The sequence below is a fragment of the Henckelia pumila genome, chromosome 2, assembly GCF_033568475.1.
Source record: "Henckelia pumila isolate YLH828 chromosome 2, ASM3356847v2, whole genome shotgun sequence".
Lineage (NCBI taxonomy): Eukaryota > Viridiplantae > Streptophyta > Magnoliopsida > Lamiales > Gesneriaceae > Henckelia > Henckelia pumila.
This window is the reverse complement of record NC_133121.1, coordinates 196155557-196172476: the sequence shown is the minus strand read 5'-3', so window position 1 is coordinate 196172476 and position 16920 is coordinate 196155557. Positions and strand designations below refer to the sequence as shown.

General features: G+C 36.5%; 1 protein-coding gene across 1 annotated transcript; it reads left to right on the top strand.

The window, feature by feature from the left end:
* Positions 1-2801: 2801 nt before the first annotated feature.
* LOC140879312 (uncharacterized) lies at positions 2802-8315 on the top strand. Its single transcript, XM_073282988.1, has 7 exons — positions 2802-3203; positions 3291-3485; positions 3912-4064; positions 4448-4648; positions 5945-6205; positions 6317-6422; positions 8218-8315. Exons 1-7 carry the CDS (start codon positions 2802-2804, stop codon positions 8313-8315), a joined length of 1416 nt encoding a protein of 471 aa, XP_073139089.1.
* The last annotated feature ends 8605 nt before the right edge of the window (positions 8316-16920 follow it).

The window sequence follows — 16920 nt, the reverse complement described above, 5'->3', positions numbered from 1 at the left end:
AAAATTTGGACTAATTCGATCGAATAAACGTCGAATACACATTAATGAATGAAGAAACAATATTTGTTGTATTTATTTCATCAAATTGCGCGTGCAGAACCTTTCCAAGAAATATTGACAAATTGAAAGTTATTATATGTATGTATATATATATATATATCTGTTGTACGGAATATAGATATACACACACATTACTATGCTTTATATATACATTGATTCATTATTCATTTTTCATCAAACTGGGTCGTATGTGCAAATACCGATGACTTTGGATTAAGTTATTTTATTTTGATTATCATCTATTTATTACACAAATTTTTTGATTCAATACACATACTATTATTTTCAAAAAGAATTAATGAATGTTTCATGTTATTTTTTCTTACCTTTGACAAATTTTTCGTGTCCAAATTAACATGGTAATCACGGATGGAGCTATGATTTTTATATTAGGGGCGAATTTAGTATTTGAAATGTTAAATTTTATAAACTTTAATATATATATATATATATATATAGTATTAATTAAGAATAAAAATAAATAATTTTTGACTCATATCATAGAGAAATTTGATTCTAATTTTAAAAATACAATCAATACTTATAATGAATTTTTTTAAAAAAATTAAACTTATTGTTTCGTATTAAAGCACATAAAAGTTATTTCAATGTTTTTCAATATTTTAAATAAAAAAAATTAAAACTCAATTAATGTAGAGTAAATTTTAACGCATATATTTAAAATTAAAATATATATACAAAATATTTTTTATTTACATGTTTATTATATTTATACAATTTTTATTATGTTCGAGTTTTTTTAATACATTTATAAACTAAGTGATATCCTGGTAAGAAAACCCCAGAGGGTTTAATCATCCGAAAAGTCGAGGAACCCGGGCCAATCTACGCGCGCTCGCGCCTCCGAATTTTTCACACAGTTCGGCGTGTTGTGTGTGTGCGAGACTTTTTGATATTTTGGCATTATTTTCTATATTTTGAGTCTTTTAATTATACTAGGAAACTTTCTAGATGATATCTTTGATATCTTTAGATTATATTTTGCATTATCTTTTATTTTTGATTGTAAACTATAAATATTTTTGTTTATTTCATTAATAAAAATTCAGATTCAATTTATGCACAAATTATTGAAATTCCCTTTAGAATTTTATACAAAACTTTGCTTTGTCTTTTCAAATCAAACTTTCTCAGTTTAATTATTTGGAAGCGTTTTTCGATTGTTTCTCACTGAAGATTATCAGATACAAGTTATCTGAAGGTTTTCTTTGGTTTCAATTGTTGTGGTTTCTGTTGTTAATCGTACCGTCGATTAAAGGTGGGAATCCAAAATCCTATCAATTTTACTTGTTTCAAAGATTGGGCAAAACTTTGGATCTTTTGTTTATTGGTTAGAGGGTGCGATTCAAACTGTAATCGTGTTTGCTAATCTTACACATCAAGATTCATACCATTTGGTATCAAAGCCAAGGTTTTGAATCAAGTAAGTATCTATCTTCATCTATCTCTGTTCTTCGTGTTCGTCGTGTTCTTCGTACTTCATCCTTTGTTCTTCATCTGAGTCTATTCTTTATCAAATTTCTGTGTCGTTTCTTTCAAACTTGTTATCCAAATCTCGTGTCTTGTGCTACAAGTTATAAATTCAAAAAAAAAAGAAAAAAAAATCGGTCAAAAAAAAAATATATAGTGGGGCCGAAAATTTTAAAAAAAAAGGTGAAGAAAAGTAGCTTGTGGCCAATTCCTTTGTCTTTATTCATCCTTGAAGCGAGTCAGAGTCAAATTGTTCATAAAATTCCTTCTTGTGTTTGTGCAATCTTTGTGGGTCAATTATCAAGCGTCTAAAAGTTTTTAAACTTGAAGGTTTGAATTTTATTCTACAAAGCAAAGCCTCTCCATAAATTTGAGAAAAAAAAAGGAGTGATTGAGTGATTCGTTTGGAGTGAACTATGAGAACTTGTGTGAGGAAATTTATTACTAACGATTTTCTTGCAGGTACCATGAATCCTAATAAATATTCTAGTGAAAGTGTGAACCAAGGAATTTCCAAGGTTCAAATGGAGGTTTTGGTGGGGCAATTTACTAGGGTGGTGAGATCGGAGTTAGAACCTCTTCATGAGCGGATGAGTAAGTTGGAGGAGAGTAGTGGTAGTGGAAATAAAAATAAAAATAGGAAGGGAAATGATTTCGAAGATGATGAGGAAAGTTTTGATGAGAATTGGGATGAGGAGAGAAGAGTACATGGGGGTAGACATAGGCGAGAAGCGGTGCGAGGAAAATATACAGAGAGTGGTAAGGAGGATGGGAATATCAGTAGTATTAAGATGAAAATTCCATCGTTTCATGGAAAATCTGATCCGGAGGCGTATCTGGAATGGGAGAAGCGTGTGGAGTTTGTATTCGATTGCCATCACTATTCTGATCTTAAGAAAGTGAGGTTGGCAGTGGTTGAGTTTGTAGATTATGCATTAATATGGTGGGATCAATTAGTGACCACTAGAAGGAGATGTGGAGAGCCGTCTATTGAGACGTGGGAAGAGATGAAGCGTGTCATGAAGAAGCGGTTTGTGCCTAACCATTATTATCGTGAGATGTACAGGCATCTACAAACTTTGAAGCAGGGTCCAAGGAGCATGGAGGATTACTACAAGGAGTTGGAGACCATGATGATCCGGACCAACATTGAGGAGGATCATGAAGCTACAATGGCCAGATTTTTGTGCGGATTGAATAGAGAAATCCAAGACCAAGTGGAGCTTTGCCATTGTTTAGATTTGGATAAGATGGTGCAGACGGCCATGAAGGTGGAACAACAGCTCAAGAGAAGAGGAGCTGGTCGATTTCCTTCAGGTGGAGGATCGTCGACTTCTTGGCGTCCAAACGTTGCAAAACGGGAGGACAACAAGCAGGTGTTCAAACCAAAACCTGACACCAGATCGGAGACACCAAGGCAAGTGGTTAAAGGTGCATCTGAAACTTCTAATACTCATTCTAGAGATATTAAATGTTTTAGATGTCAAGGTATTGGCCATATCTCTAGCCAATGCCCAAATAAGAAATTGATGATTGTTAATGCTCGTGGTGATGTAGAGTCGGAGAGTGAGGAGGAAAGTTATGATGGAATGCCTGCGTTGGTAGATCCTGATGATGAGGATGGGTTTGGGGCTGTTGTTGGTGAGTTATTGGTGAGCAGGAGAGCGTTACATGCACAACCTAGAGAAGAGTGAGAGAGCCAGAGGAAAAATCTTTTCCATACTCGTTGTTTTTTAAAGGGAAAGGTATGTAGTCTTATCATTGATAGGGGTAGTTACACCAATGTAGCTAGTTGTGAACTTGTGGAAAAATTGGGGTTATCTCTTTTGAAGCATCCTCAACCATATAGATTCCAATGGTTTAATGACTGTGTGGAGGTGAGAGTTAATAGGCGAGTTGTGGTGCCATTTACTATTGGCAAATATGTTGATGAGGTCTTGTGTGATGTGGTCCCTATGCAAGCGTGTCATATTTTATTGGGTAGACCATGGCAGTTTGATAGGAGAGTAGTTCATGATGGCTTTAAAAATAAATATTCATTTGTAATGAAAAAAGAGTCCATTGTATTGTTGTCTATGACTCCAAAGCAAGTGTTGGAGGATCAAATGAAAAAGAAAAAGAGGGAAGAGGCCGAAAAAAAGATTGAACAAAGTAGTGAGATGGCCTTAGAAAAAAAGAATGATGAAAAAAAAGTTGAGCGAAAAGAGGCTGAAAAAAATATATATATAGCCCAAAAGAGTGAGTTGAGAGATGTTATGAATTCTCAAATTTCACTTGTGTTGATGATTTATAAGGAGGTACTCCTTAACACAAGTGATATAGCCGGAGATCTTCCGAGCGTTGTTGTTTCTCTATTGCAGGAATTCGATGATTTATTTCCGGAGAAACTACCTCAAGGATTACCACCTTTGAGAGGAATTGAGCACCAAATTGATTTGGTACACGGGAGTGCATTGCCGAATCGTCCAGCTTATAGGAGCAATTCGGAGGAAACTAAAGAGTTGCAACGACAGGTAAGTGAACTTTTAGATAAAGGTTTTGTGCGTGAGTCGATGTCACCTTGTGCTGTACCTGTATTGTTAGTACCTAAAAATGATGGATCTTGGAGTATGTGTGTTGATTGTAGAGCTATAAATAATATTACCATTAAGTATAGGCATCCTATTCCTAGACTTGATGATATGTTAGATGAATTGCATGGTGCTTGTGTGTTTAGCAAGATTGATCTTAAAGTGGTTATCATCAAATTAGGATGAGAGAGGGAGACGAGTGGAAAACTGCATTTAAAACAAAGTATGAGTTGTATGAATGGATGGTTATGCCTTTTGGTTTGACTAATGCACCTAGTACTTTCATGCGTTTAATGAATCATGTTTTGCGTGCATATATTGGAAAGTTTGTGGTTGTCTATTTTGATGATATATTGGTATATAGCAAAAACTTAGATGATCATGTTGAACACTTAAGAGTTGTTTTAATCACCTTGCGTGCTGAACATTTATATGCTAACCTAAAGAAATGTGTGTTTTATACAAACGAACTCGTGTTTCTTGGATTTGTTGTGAGTGCACAAGGTGTGAGGGTTGATGAAGAGAAGGTAAGTGTCATTCGAGATTGGCCGACACCTACATCGATTGGTCAAATTCGGAGTTTTCATGGTCTTGCGAGTTTTTACAGGAGATTCCTGAAGGATTTTAGCACATTGGCGGCGCCTATGACTACGGTCATCAAGAAAAACGTTCCATTCCATTGAGGCGAGGAGCAAGAGAAGTCTTTTAATATCATTAAGCAAAAGTTGATTAATGCTCATTTACTTGTTTTACCTGACTTTACTAATATGTTTGAAATCGAATGTGATGCATCAGGTGTAGGGATTGGAGGCGTTTTGATGCAAGGGGGAAAGCTAGTGGCGTACTTCAGCGAGAAGTTGAGTGGAGCGTCTTTGAATTATCCTACCTACGATAAGGAGTTTTATGCGTTGGTGAGGATACTCAAGACATGACATCATTACTTGAGGCCAAAAAAGTTCGTGATTCATACGGATCATGAGTCCTTGAAGCATCTCAAGAGACAACAAAAGTTGAATAAAAGACATGCCAAATGGGTAGCGTTCGTAGAAACTTTTCCTTATGTAATCAAGTACAAGCAAGGTAAGGAGAATGTAGTGGAGGATGCATTGTCACGAAGGTACGTGCTCTTAACTACTTTAGATTCTAAATTTTTGGGGTTTGAGCATGTGAAAGAGTTGTATGTGAGTGATGTTGATTTTGGTAAGATTTATGTGTCATGTATGCGTGGTCCAAAGGATAAATTTTACTTGCATGATGGCTATTTGTTTAAAAAGGATAAATTGTGCATTCCCAAGTCTTCAATTAGAGAGTTACTTGTTAGAGAATCGCATAGTGGTGGTTTAATGGGGCATTTTGGTGTGACTAAGACATATCAAATTTTGCATGAACATTTTTTTTGGCCGCATATGAAGCATGATGTTGAGCGAATGTGTGAGCGGTGTGTGACTTGTAAGAAAGCAAAGTCTAGATCACAACCACATGGGTTATATACTCCACTTCCAGTACCTAACGAACCTTGGGTAGATATTTCCATGGATTTTGTTCTTGGATTACCTAGGTCTAAGAAGGGAAGGGATTCTATTTATGTTTTGGTTGATAGGTTTTCAAAAATGACACATTTTATTGCATGTCACAAATCAGATGATGCTTCGCATGTTGCAGATTTGTTCTTTAATGAGATTGTGAGATTGCATAGTATGCCTAGAAGTATTGTTTCTGATAGGGATACTCGGTTTTTGAGTTACTTTTGGAAAACACTGTGGTGTAAACTTGGAACTAAGTTGTTGTTTTCTACTAGTTGCCATCCACAAATCGATGGACAGACTGAGGTAGTTAATAGAACTTTAGGGACATTGTTGTGTTCTTTCATTAAAAGGAACTTGAAAAATTGGGAGGATTGTTTGCCATTTATTGAATTTGCTTATAATCGTAGTGTGCATTCTACTACGAATTATTCACCTTTTGAAATCGTGTATGGTTTTAACCCATTGACCCCGTTGGATTTGTTGTCGTTACCGATGAGTGAAAGGGTTAATATGGATGGAAAGACAAAGGCTGAGTTTGTGAGAAATTTGCATGAGAAGGTGAAAGCGAACATCGAGAAAAAGAACTTGCAATACACAAAGCAAGCAAACAAAGGTAAAAAGAAGGTCGTGTTTGAACCCGGTGATTGGGTTTGGTTGCATTTGCGGAAGGAGCGTTTTCCGGAGAAGCGGCGTTCTAAGTTGTTACCTAGAGGCGATGGACCTTTCCAAGTCTTGGAGCAGATCAATGACAATGTTTACAAATTAGACTTGCCAGGTGAGTATAATGTCAGTGCTACTTTCAATGTTTCTGATTTGTCTCCATTTGATGTAGGTGATAATCAAGATTTGAGGACAAATCCTTTTCAAGAAGGGAAGGATGATGCGATCATGGATGGCTCGCATGCTGATCAAGTGGCTAAGGATCCGTTGGAGATGCCAAGAGGACCAGTTACGAGGGGTAGAGCTAAGAAATTCAAAGATGCGCTTTAGTCATTGATGGTGAATTGTCAAGAAGGCATTGAAATGCTTGAAGATCACTTTGAAGGATGTTACAATGTTATTGAAGTTCAAAGAAGTCAAGAGAGCGGAGAAAATGTCAAAGAGAATACAAAAATAGGCAACACAACCCAAGATGCATGCGCGCCCGCTCCTAAGCCGAGTGTTTTCAAGAATTCTGGACAGATTTCTATGCGCGCCTGCGCCACTTCCAACGTGCGCCCGCGCGTCATTCCAAAGAGCCATGTGCCCGCGCCTCCGAATTTTACACACAGTTCGGCGTGTTGTGTGTGTGCGAGACTTTTTGATATTTTGGAATTATTTTCTATATTTTGAGTCTTTTAATTATACTAGGAAACTTTCTAGATGATATCTTTGATATCTTTAGATTATATTTTGCATTATCTTTTATTTTTGATTGTAAACTATAAATACTTTTGTTTATTTCATTAATAAAAATTCAGATTCAATTTATACACAAATTATTGAAATTCTCTTTAGAATTTTATACAAAGCTTTGCTTTGGCTTTTCAAATCAAACTTTCTCAGTTTAATTACTTGGAAGCGTTTGTCGATTGTTTCTCACTGAAGATTGTCAGATACAAGTTATCTGAAGGTTTTCTTTGGTTTCAATTGTTGTGGTTTCTGTTGTTAATCGTACCGTCGATTAAAGATGGGAATCCAAAATCCTATCAATTTTACTTGTTTCAAAGATTGGGCAAAACTTTGGATCTTTTGTTTATTGGTCAGAGGGTGCGATTCAAATTGTAATCGTGTTTGCTAATCTTACACATCAAGATTCATACCAAGTACTTTAAGTATTGCCACATGTATTTTTAACCCTTGTTATTTCACCGCCTATACTTGTTGAGTCTTTAGACTCACTATGCTTTCTTGGTGCAGGTTAGATTATTGTTGAGATCGAGGGGCAAGATTATCGAGTGGACTGCGATGCGGGCACAACACATCCCTCCGACCTATGCTAGACTTCCGCAAAGAGTTTACTTTCATACTTTTAAGACTTTGTTTTGTTGAATGGTTAAGTGTAAGCTTAAGGATTTATAGAATTATTTAAGGGCATGTAAAAGTTGAAATAGTTGAAATTTTGGATGTTGTAATTTCAGAAGTTTATTTTTATCATGATTGTTTTGGTTTTTGGTGTCTTTTACTAGTTGAATTAAATTCTCGAGTTGAGACAGGTGGGTTGTTGTATTTTCAAACAAGTCATTGCAAATTTTTTTATAAATCAGTATTTTCTTTATTATTTAATTTAGTTTAGAAGATAGGGTCGTTTCAATAACCATCTCATCGACCCAAAAGCTGTCAGTGAGACAATATCCAGTAATCATTAATGACCCGGGAGGACAAGTATAGAGGCCAGGCTCAGGCACCTGGCCCAAAAAACTTCTTCTGGAATTTTTCACTTATCATTATCATTTTTTCGGCACACACTCACTTTCTCAAATACTATAAGCCCACTCCATACATCTTAATCTAACTTAAGCATTGGAGTGGAGACGTCGGAGAACCTCTTCGGTTCCCCACTGACGAGTTTATTGTCTCTTGGTGCGTAGGCTCCGTCTTTGGAGAAAGGAGAAAACTCGCTGTTATTTTACTCGGGATCATGCCCACCCCCGAGAACCCATTTTATGATAATCGCATCACTAAGTAACGATTAAATTAATTCTTAAAGTTCAGAAATATATATGTAAAAGTGTACATTAACAAATAATTATTAAAGTATCAATCTTATCTTTAAACTCATATTTAATTACAATTTTAAGAATTAAAAATTCACGTTATATTAATAATGAAACCTTCATAGTTAAATAAATCTAATTAATATATCAATTACATACCAGTTATTAGTTTCCACTTTTCTAAATTATATAATAATTATAATTTTAATGATTTGATACATCCAAAATTAGAGCTGTCAGACGCCCCACCCCGCCCCGCCCCACCCCACCCCACCACGACCCGCGGCCAGTTTAGGTCCGCCTCCAAACGGGTCATAAAAACCCCAACCCGCCCCACCTCGCCCCTCCGCGGGTTGCGGGCTAGGCGGGTGAACCCGCCAAAATTTTAAAAAAATAAAAAAAACAAAATTAGTATTTGCGATTGAAAAATATATATCAACAATGTTAAATAATAATAAATAATAAATGTCACAATCAAACAAATCATGTAAAATTTTGATGTTAACGATTATATTTTGAATAAAAAATCACATTTTAAAATAATATGAATAATATAAATAAATATTTAACCATAAAAATAAAAATGTAAGATATTAAAAATATATCAAATACTAGTTTTAAAATTTTAAAATCACATTATTTAAAAATAAGTAATTTTATACCCATATTTAAAAAAAAAATTATATTTTTTAAAAAACGGGCGGGCCATCCCGCTTTGCTCCGCGGCCCGTTTGGGTTGGCCCGTTTAGGCCCGCCTCCAAACGGACCAATAAAACCCCAACAAACGGACCAATAAAACCCCAACACAACCCGCCAATTTTTCATAGCGGGACGGACTGGCCCGACGGGCCCGACCCGTTTTGACGGGTCTATCCAAAATTTGGTGATATGTGAAAACCAAATTCAAAAACTGTAAATGCTTACTTTATAGGTAACTATTTTTTTTATTTGTGTAATAATCGAATAATTGTTTTTCAAAATTTTTGCATATGTAGTTAAAATTATGTGATTTTTTTGATAAAGTTTGATTTTTGTTTGCAAATATAGTTAATATTATATGATTCTTTATATAAAGTTTATTTTTATGTCATTAAAAAAAATCATGTAGGTAAGAGTTCATGGTTTTAAATAATATTAAAAATATTTATAAATTTAAAAATTAAGGGTGTGAAAATGAGTGAAAATTTTATTTTAACTTTTTATTACTCTTTATTTAATTAATAATTATATAATGATATATATATATATATATATATATATATATATATATATATATATATATATATATATTTGAAAAATTTGAGGGGGGCGGCGGAGTGTCAAGAACCGGCACCTAATTAATGTGCATTTCGGAAATCTCTAGAGTATGGTGCATTGTAGATGTTACATAAATTTTAGAACATTCTAGATTAGAGCTCTCTAGAATTCACATGTAAATATAAAACTTGTATAGAAGCATGTATATGAAAGCATAAAGATTTGTATAGGTGCAAGAAGCTTTTGGAGAATTAATCTGCACCGTCGGATCAAATAGATCTTAGTCATTCATTGTAGGAAGCCACTAGTATAAAAGGTTGAAGCCCTCATTTGTAAATCACAAAGTTGAAAGTAGTACAAAGCATTATAAAAGCTCTCTTTTTTTCTCACTTAAACACTTGCATACACACTTGCGCTACAAAAACTGCTTTGCTAATAATCACAAGGGGCTAAGTTAAGGAGCAAAGTCCGCACGTGATTCTAGAAGAGTTAAGTCCGTGACAGGAGGCTCTAGCTACATCTCAGATGGTAATGATAATTCCCCAACAAATCAAAACTTTTAAGTAACCAGATTCTCCCTGGCAGATTACTACTGCGGCTGTCTTTCGTGATAAAAGAATTTCACTTGCTCTCCAACTCTTTTCTTTTATTCTAAAAAACATGTCCTCGTGCCATATATGTAGTTTTCCAGAGACCTCCTTATGGAAAATTTATTTTTATGACGCTCACCATCTGCCTTATACGCATCCACGTCCTTCAACATCCTATCGATCTCATCCTTGGGCCAGATGGTATCGACCTTAATGATTGTGATAAGTTAATATATATTCGGCATCAATGTTGAAACATAAGTTGAGGCTCTGGCCCCTCGAAGCAGGAGGAATGTCGGATAACAGAAATTTACCCCAACAAAAAGTTTGTCGTTTACTCTAGGCTTTTCACCCTCGAACACCTCGAGAAAAACATTAGTTTGGTCATCTTGATTTATGAAGTAATTACTTCTTTTCTTAGTAGAAAAGGTAGTGTTTCTAGGAACCACTACATTCATTTCACCAGCAAGTCTTTGAACTTGTGGTTTCCTTGTTCAGTCAAAATCACCAATTGAACTGCCACACTTGGTTGGGGTGAATGCTTTTGCACAGCTTCGGCCATAGAAAAAATCTTTGAGCAATTGTTTTACCTTTGGATTTATATAGTAGATCCACCAAAAAGCATGTTAGAGTAAATTATATCCCAATTTTATTATTTGAAAGAAAATCATATCTCAATTATATTATATAAAAGAAGGCTTAAGGCCCAAGAGTGAAACCTTGTTAAAATCATCTTCTTAGATGTCTCCAAACGACAGTGCGCCTCGTTAAAACCTTACCAGAAAAAAATCAATGGCATAAAAACTTAGTGAAGAAAAAAGTGTATGACATCTCTTGTTTCTTAATAATTGATTCATTAAAAATCTTGTAATGAAAAACCACTTGAGAAAATCATATACAAGTCATAAAGAGTACAATCTGAATTACTCCCCTGTCACAAGGATCACTTGAAACTTTAAGTCATTGCCCGATATTACATGCTACGTTCTCAAAATTTGACATCGACAATGCCCTTAAGAAAATATTGACCACATTATCTTCAATTGATGCTTATATATAGTACTTCAAAACCAAAGATATTTTAATCACTTCAATAATAAATCAAAATAAACCATCAATGAGTGTAATATATCCATATAAATGTATTTTAGTACTTCGTTGTGTACTATAACTACATAACATATATTCCTTCATGGAAATATGATCGAACCCATAAGTCAAATAAAAAATTCATATCTTTGATCTCAATTTTATATTTCAAATACTTGGTAGTTTTAGTAAAATCCTCCAAAATACTAAGTCAATTGCATCAAATATATCTGTGTTATTAATCTTCCTAATGAATTATGCAACTTCATTGAAAAATATAGTTATGGAGGTTGAATCTAATTTGATTTGGAACTCCAAATCCATCATGGATTTTTTAAAACCATATAAATATTTATTCAACACATCCATGACAATATAACTTGTTTCTCAAAGTCAACTACAAGCCTTTACGAATTTTTTTTTGCTACAATTAAGGATTTATATATTATGATATCCGACCATATCCCTTTGTTGGGAATTGCCTTGTGACTGCTCTATCGCAACTTCAGTGAGCATTTCACTTATCAATCTTTTTCTATGAAATCAGTTGATGTTAAGCAATTAGCTCTTATTCTTTCTCGTGTGTCAATGTTAATTAGTTAAAAAATAAATGTGCAAAAAAAGGTCAAATAACAGATAGAACAATCGACAAATGAAGATTGAAAGAAACGTAAATAACACAAATATGTTTATGGATGTTCAAAGACTTAACTGCTCCTATGTCACCCTTCTTCCACTAGGGACGGATCCATTAGAAGATTTTGGATTATACAACTTCTTGTATACAACCAACTCATATCGTATGACTTACCCTCTACCTAGACCGGAACTCCTACAACACCAAAAAGTTAAGTCACCTCGTTCTAACAATCAAAATACAGTAATGATTGAATCCATAGACTCAAACAGTAGATCAACTTCTCTTTCGTAGATAAGCAATAAAGAGTCGATTCTTTATCCTTGATGATCCCCAACTATCAAATATATAGTTTCTATGTGTGGGAACTTTGAGCAGATTTGATGTATCTTTTTATGAGTGCTCAAACAGCTTGTATCTTCGTATATTTTGCTTATGTGTGTGTATTAGCCCAGTCCCATTTAATCTGATTAATTTGGTTAAACATTTTTAGAATTAATAAAACATTATTAAAATATTTTAATTATACCAAACAGACCAAAAAATTGGATCCAGAATGTCCAAAAATGGTTAATGGGCTTATTTGGGCCCGGGTGGTTCGGAAGGTCCAAACCTAATGCTTTGTAGAGTTCGAAGGGTCCAAATGGGTGAAGGAGTTCGAAAGCTTTGGAGAGATCGGAAAGTCCGAAGTATGATCGGAGCTTCCGATCGTAGTTAGACCATGCGCATTTGTGACGTGTCATTGATGTTTGAACACGTAGCTGCATGCATAAGATCGGAACTTCCTAAGTATGGATCGGAGCTTCTGATCGTGGCAGTTTGGTACGTGGCATGAATGCGGAGATCGAAACGTCCGATTGAGAGTTCGGAGCTTCCGATCTCCATCTATAAATAAGGGGTCCGAACTTCAGATTTTTGCACCAATTCCACTTCCTCTCTCTCGTGTTATAAGTAGTCTTGAGGGTTTCCATCCTTATTTATCAAGGGGCGGGTGTTGGCAAAGCTTCTCCATGGTCATAGCGGAGTTGTGCCTAAGTTTTTGGGCTATCAACATCAGCGGGCTGACGACGGACGTAGGTATAGTCCGAGATCCCTATTAGAATTAAGGAGTATCTATTTGCTTAGTTAAGACTTTTATAACATTATGAGTAAAACATTATTATCTTGAACTGTAGTGATGTAATGTAGATGCTGGGACATCTAGGACATTTATTTAGGTACAAAAGTACTTTTCGAGATATCCTGACTGATTATGCATGTATTATGTATTGCATTGTATGTATGGCATAATTTTATCTGCATATATATTATGTCACGCTATTATGCTTCATCCATGATCATCTTGAGCTAGTACCCTTGTAATATCCTGTAGTAGGGTTCTTACCCAATCTTGTTAGCGGATTTTGAAATTAGGTGGTGAGCAAGGCAGGATTGCAGGGTTAGCCACTAGGTTTTTCTTTACTTGATTAAGTTAATTCGAGTGGGTTCTATTTATTTGGGTTTATTTACCGATTGTATTCTGCAGGTTCAGTGTTTTGAATTAATTCTGCGGTTGCTCTGATTAAGTTTTTTTTTACAGTTTAATTGCATGCTTAAGTTTTCTGATTAGTAGGTGATCACGATACGGGTCACTACATTTATGGTATCAGAGCATGAAATAGGATTCTTGGGACATAGTGTTGACATTTGGGTTATCCTTTGTAGATTACGAATTGGATTCGATGACAATAACAATGACAGGAATTGGAATAGCAAGACACTTTGTAGCGACCCGACCCGGATCCACTACCTAATCATAGTTAGAGCATAATTAAGCATGAATTTAAAATAAATTGCTGCGAAAGACTTAAATAAAAGCAGACCGGCAGAATACAACCGGTTAAATAAACCAATATAAAACTCAATCGAATTACAAATAATCCTAAGGGTAAAGACCTACAGCTAATCCTGATGTCTTCACTGGTCACTGGTTACTCCAAACTCCTGCTGCTCAACCCTGCACCTACACCTGCCCCTTCAAATTGGGTGTCCAGATATACAAAAAAGACTGGTCGTGAACTCTAAGCTCAATACGCAAATACGGATAAACATACAAATATGATGCATGCAAATGATTGGGTATCCATATCTGGGATAACTTTATACAAACTGCTCAGACTGGCACTTGGGACATGAGCTCGTCACATCGGAGTCGCTAACCACTGTGCGCGACCACTCACTCCCGAATCTCGGACGCGGACCACGGAGTCACCTTGATGCCAGTACCTGGCTAATCCCGTAGGCCGCAATGGTACTCGACATCAAAACATCCCAACAGGGTTGAGCAACCCTAACTAGATCATCTCAAAAGATGTATAGACACAATATGACATGTGTATGCCACATAAAAATAAATGCAAACACATAAATGCAACATATAAGCATGCATATCCACTGGCAATCTCAGTCAGTACTTACTTACCTTAATATAGGCAGTCTTAGCAGTCTCACTCTAGGTTCCAAGCCTATCATCAACTCTACAATTCAAATACTCATGCATCATTAATTAAGCTCTAAATGTCTTAACTAAGCTATTGCATACTCCTAAATAATTAAGGAGACCATATCTATACCTGCGTCCGATGTCAGCCCACTGATGGCGACTATCCCGCAACAAGGGGCACACCCCTGCTGCAGCTACACAGCCTCGAGCACAACTCTGCTACACGATCACTACTCTACAACTAGGTCAGACACTGTCTGACTATACTATGATATATTCTCTACTCCAACTCTAAAATAAGAGTACCCAAAGCCCTAAATAGAACCACGCGGGCAAACAAGAGGGAGTTGGTGCGTTTCTGAAATGAGCCCCTCGGCCTCATTTTATAGACGATGGTTCGGATCGTTCGAACCTGCCTTCGGACCATCCGAACTCTGCATGCGTGACAAGTGTCACCTGGAAGCACTTTGGACCATCCGATCAGGACTTCGGATTGTCCGATCCCAATATTACGTCATCCCTGACGTCACTCCTCCGAACACCTGGCCGGAACACTGTTGGGACAGTCCGATCCTAGACTTTGGATCGTCCGAACTCTAGTCTTGACCAATCAAATCATTTTCTTATCTTATCTTATTTGAGGGAGATCGGACCGTCCGATCCAAGTTCGGAGCGTCCGAACTCTGCCCATCCGAACTGCAACAGGTCCTCCGAACTCAGCCACTTCATCCGATCCTAGGTTCGGAGCCTCCGATCCTGTCTAAGACTCGGAACCTTCCCGGCTATTTTTTAGTGTTCTGAATCCATTTTCGGACTCCGTTAATTCATCAAGAATTTCCTTAATCATGTTTTACTTAACCTAAACACAATCATACGATTAATTACACATTAATCGCTAATTCTGGATATGGGTCACTACATTCTCCCCCCTAAAACATTTCGTCCTAGAAATCTAGGGTAAAACCTCAAGAACGTACTATAGACACTTGCTCGAGTGTCTGGTCGAAATAGCTTCCGACACACTCAGACTCTTGTCTAAATTTCTGCAAGCTCCATTAATGCTGAACCGTATTAGCATTCTCCCGACTGAAACTACTGCGCTACTTTATGGACAATCAAACTTCTCCGGCGCTAATGTATCACAACACTGATACATCTTCCATCCTGACCACGATCTCCCTGATCACGAAGGATACAAACACCCGCTCGATCGAGATCATCGTCCCAAGGAAAAATCTTATACTGAAGAAAACCAAGTCATAACCCGACTGTCTTACGACATTCGTCGAATCACTAACTGAATCTAACCATCTGATGGTTCCAAAAGCTCTTGGTGCACAACACATCAAGTCAGGAAACACCAATCTCAACATCGTGTTGACACATCCTATCATGATTTTTTCTTCAAGGGAATCTAGTTGACACAAAGCTATACTTCAACATAACTGTTTAACACGATTTCCAGACTGGTTATCCTTCCCATGCCCTCCTGAAGCAAACAAGCTTCCCAATCAATATTGGGAATTCAGTACATCATGTCTAGTGCGAATCACAGTTCACGTTTCTTAGTATAACCCAACTTGTACCTCGTTGAGAATATCGTTACTTGGAACTCATGACGTAAAGTCATCTCTTAACCATTGACCCGCAAATCTATACGCATATACCGCAATGGCAATTATCGCATCTCTGATGATCTACATCATCTCGATCGTAGGTTATTCACCCATGAATTTCAAATCGATGGACATCCTCCTAATAGTTATATATACTCGCAATCATTGTACACACATCAAGACTAAGGCAAGCTCCCACCAATATGCTCGACTGGGACATTTTGCATTGCACTGGCATATGGAAATGCTCCATATTCCGTCTCAAAACTTGACTGTCATTGCACTTGGTATAACTCACCGCGGAGTCTCTGCTGACACCATGATCATCACTAGATACTTATCACGCTCCCGACCATTTTCCATTGCTAAAACACAATATCCTTGAAAAACAGTCTGCACGGATATGACTTACTGACTGGAAAGAAAGAATTCGATCCTTCCCGATCTTGCAAAGTTTTCAATCCCAAAGGCAATCCTCGTTGGTTACTAAGACGATCATCGACTATCTCTATCATCTCAACAGTATTACGCATCTCATGCTGGAAACTAGTGACACAACCTGCTAGATCTTGAGAACTAGATCCTAGTTAATGTCACATATCACGATCTTACAACTGATGCTCCCTTACTAATGTCCATTAGCTTTTCCAACACTCGTCGGATTCAACATAATGGTTCAACACAAGAACACTCCGTCGAAATGTTCTGTTGACACCCTTGATGTCGTTGTTAGTGGACAATTCTCACACGAAGTAGAAATCTTGATCCCTTTTAATACTCAATCCCGATTTTGCGATTACTATCACTAAGTAATTGTTGGAATCAATATTAGTTTCTTCTTAGCAAAAGACACTATCCTGGGAAACTATCAATTCCATTGCTTGTATCTATTGTCAAGTTATCGTC

Bases quoted from the DNA above. Each gene is read 5' to 3' on its own strand.
- LOC140879312 (XM_073282988.1), top strand. From the start codon at position 2,802: ATGGTGCAGACGGCCATGAAGGTGGAACAACAGCTCAAGAGAAGAGGA. The intron at 4,065-4,447 runs GTAAGTGAACTT...TATATTGGAAAG, and splicing joins CTAAAGAGTTGCAACGACAG to TTTGTGGTTGTCTATTTTGA. The intron at 4,649-5,944 runs GTAAGTGTCATT...ATCGATGGACAG, and splicing joins TGAGGGTTGATGAAGAGAAG to ACTGAGGTAGTTAATAGAAC.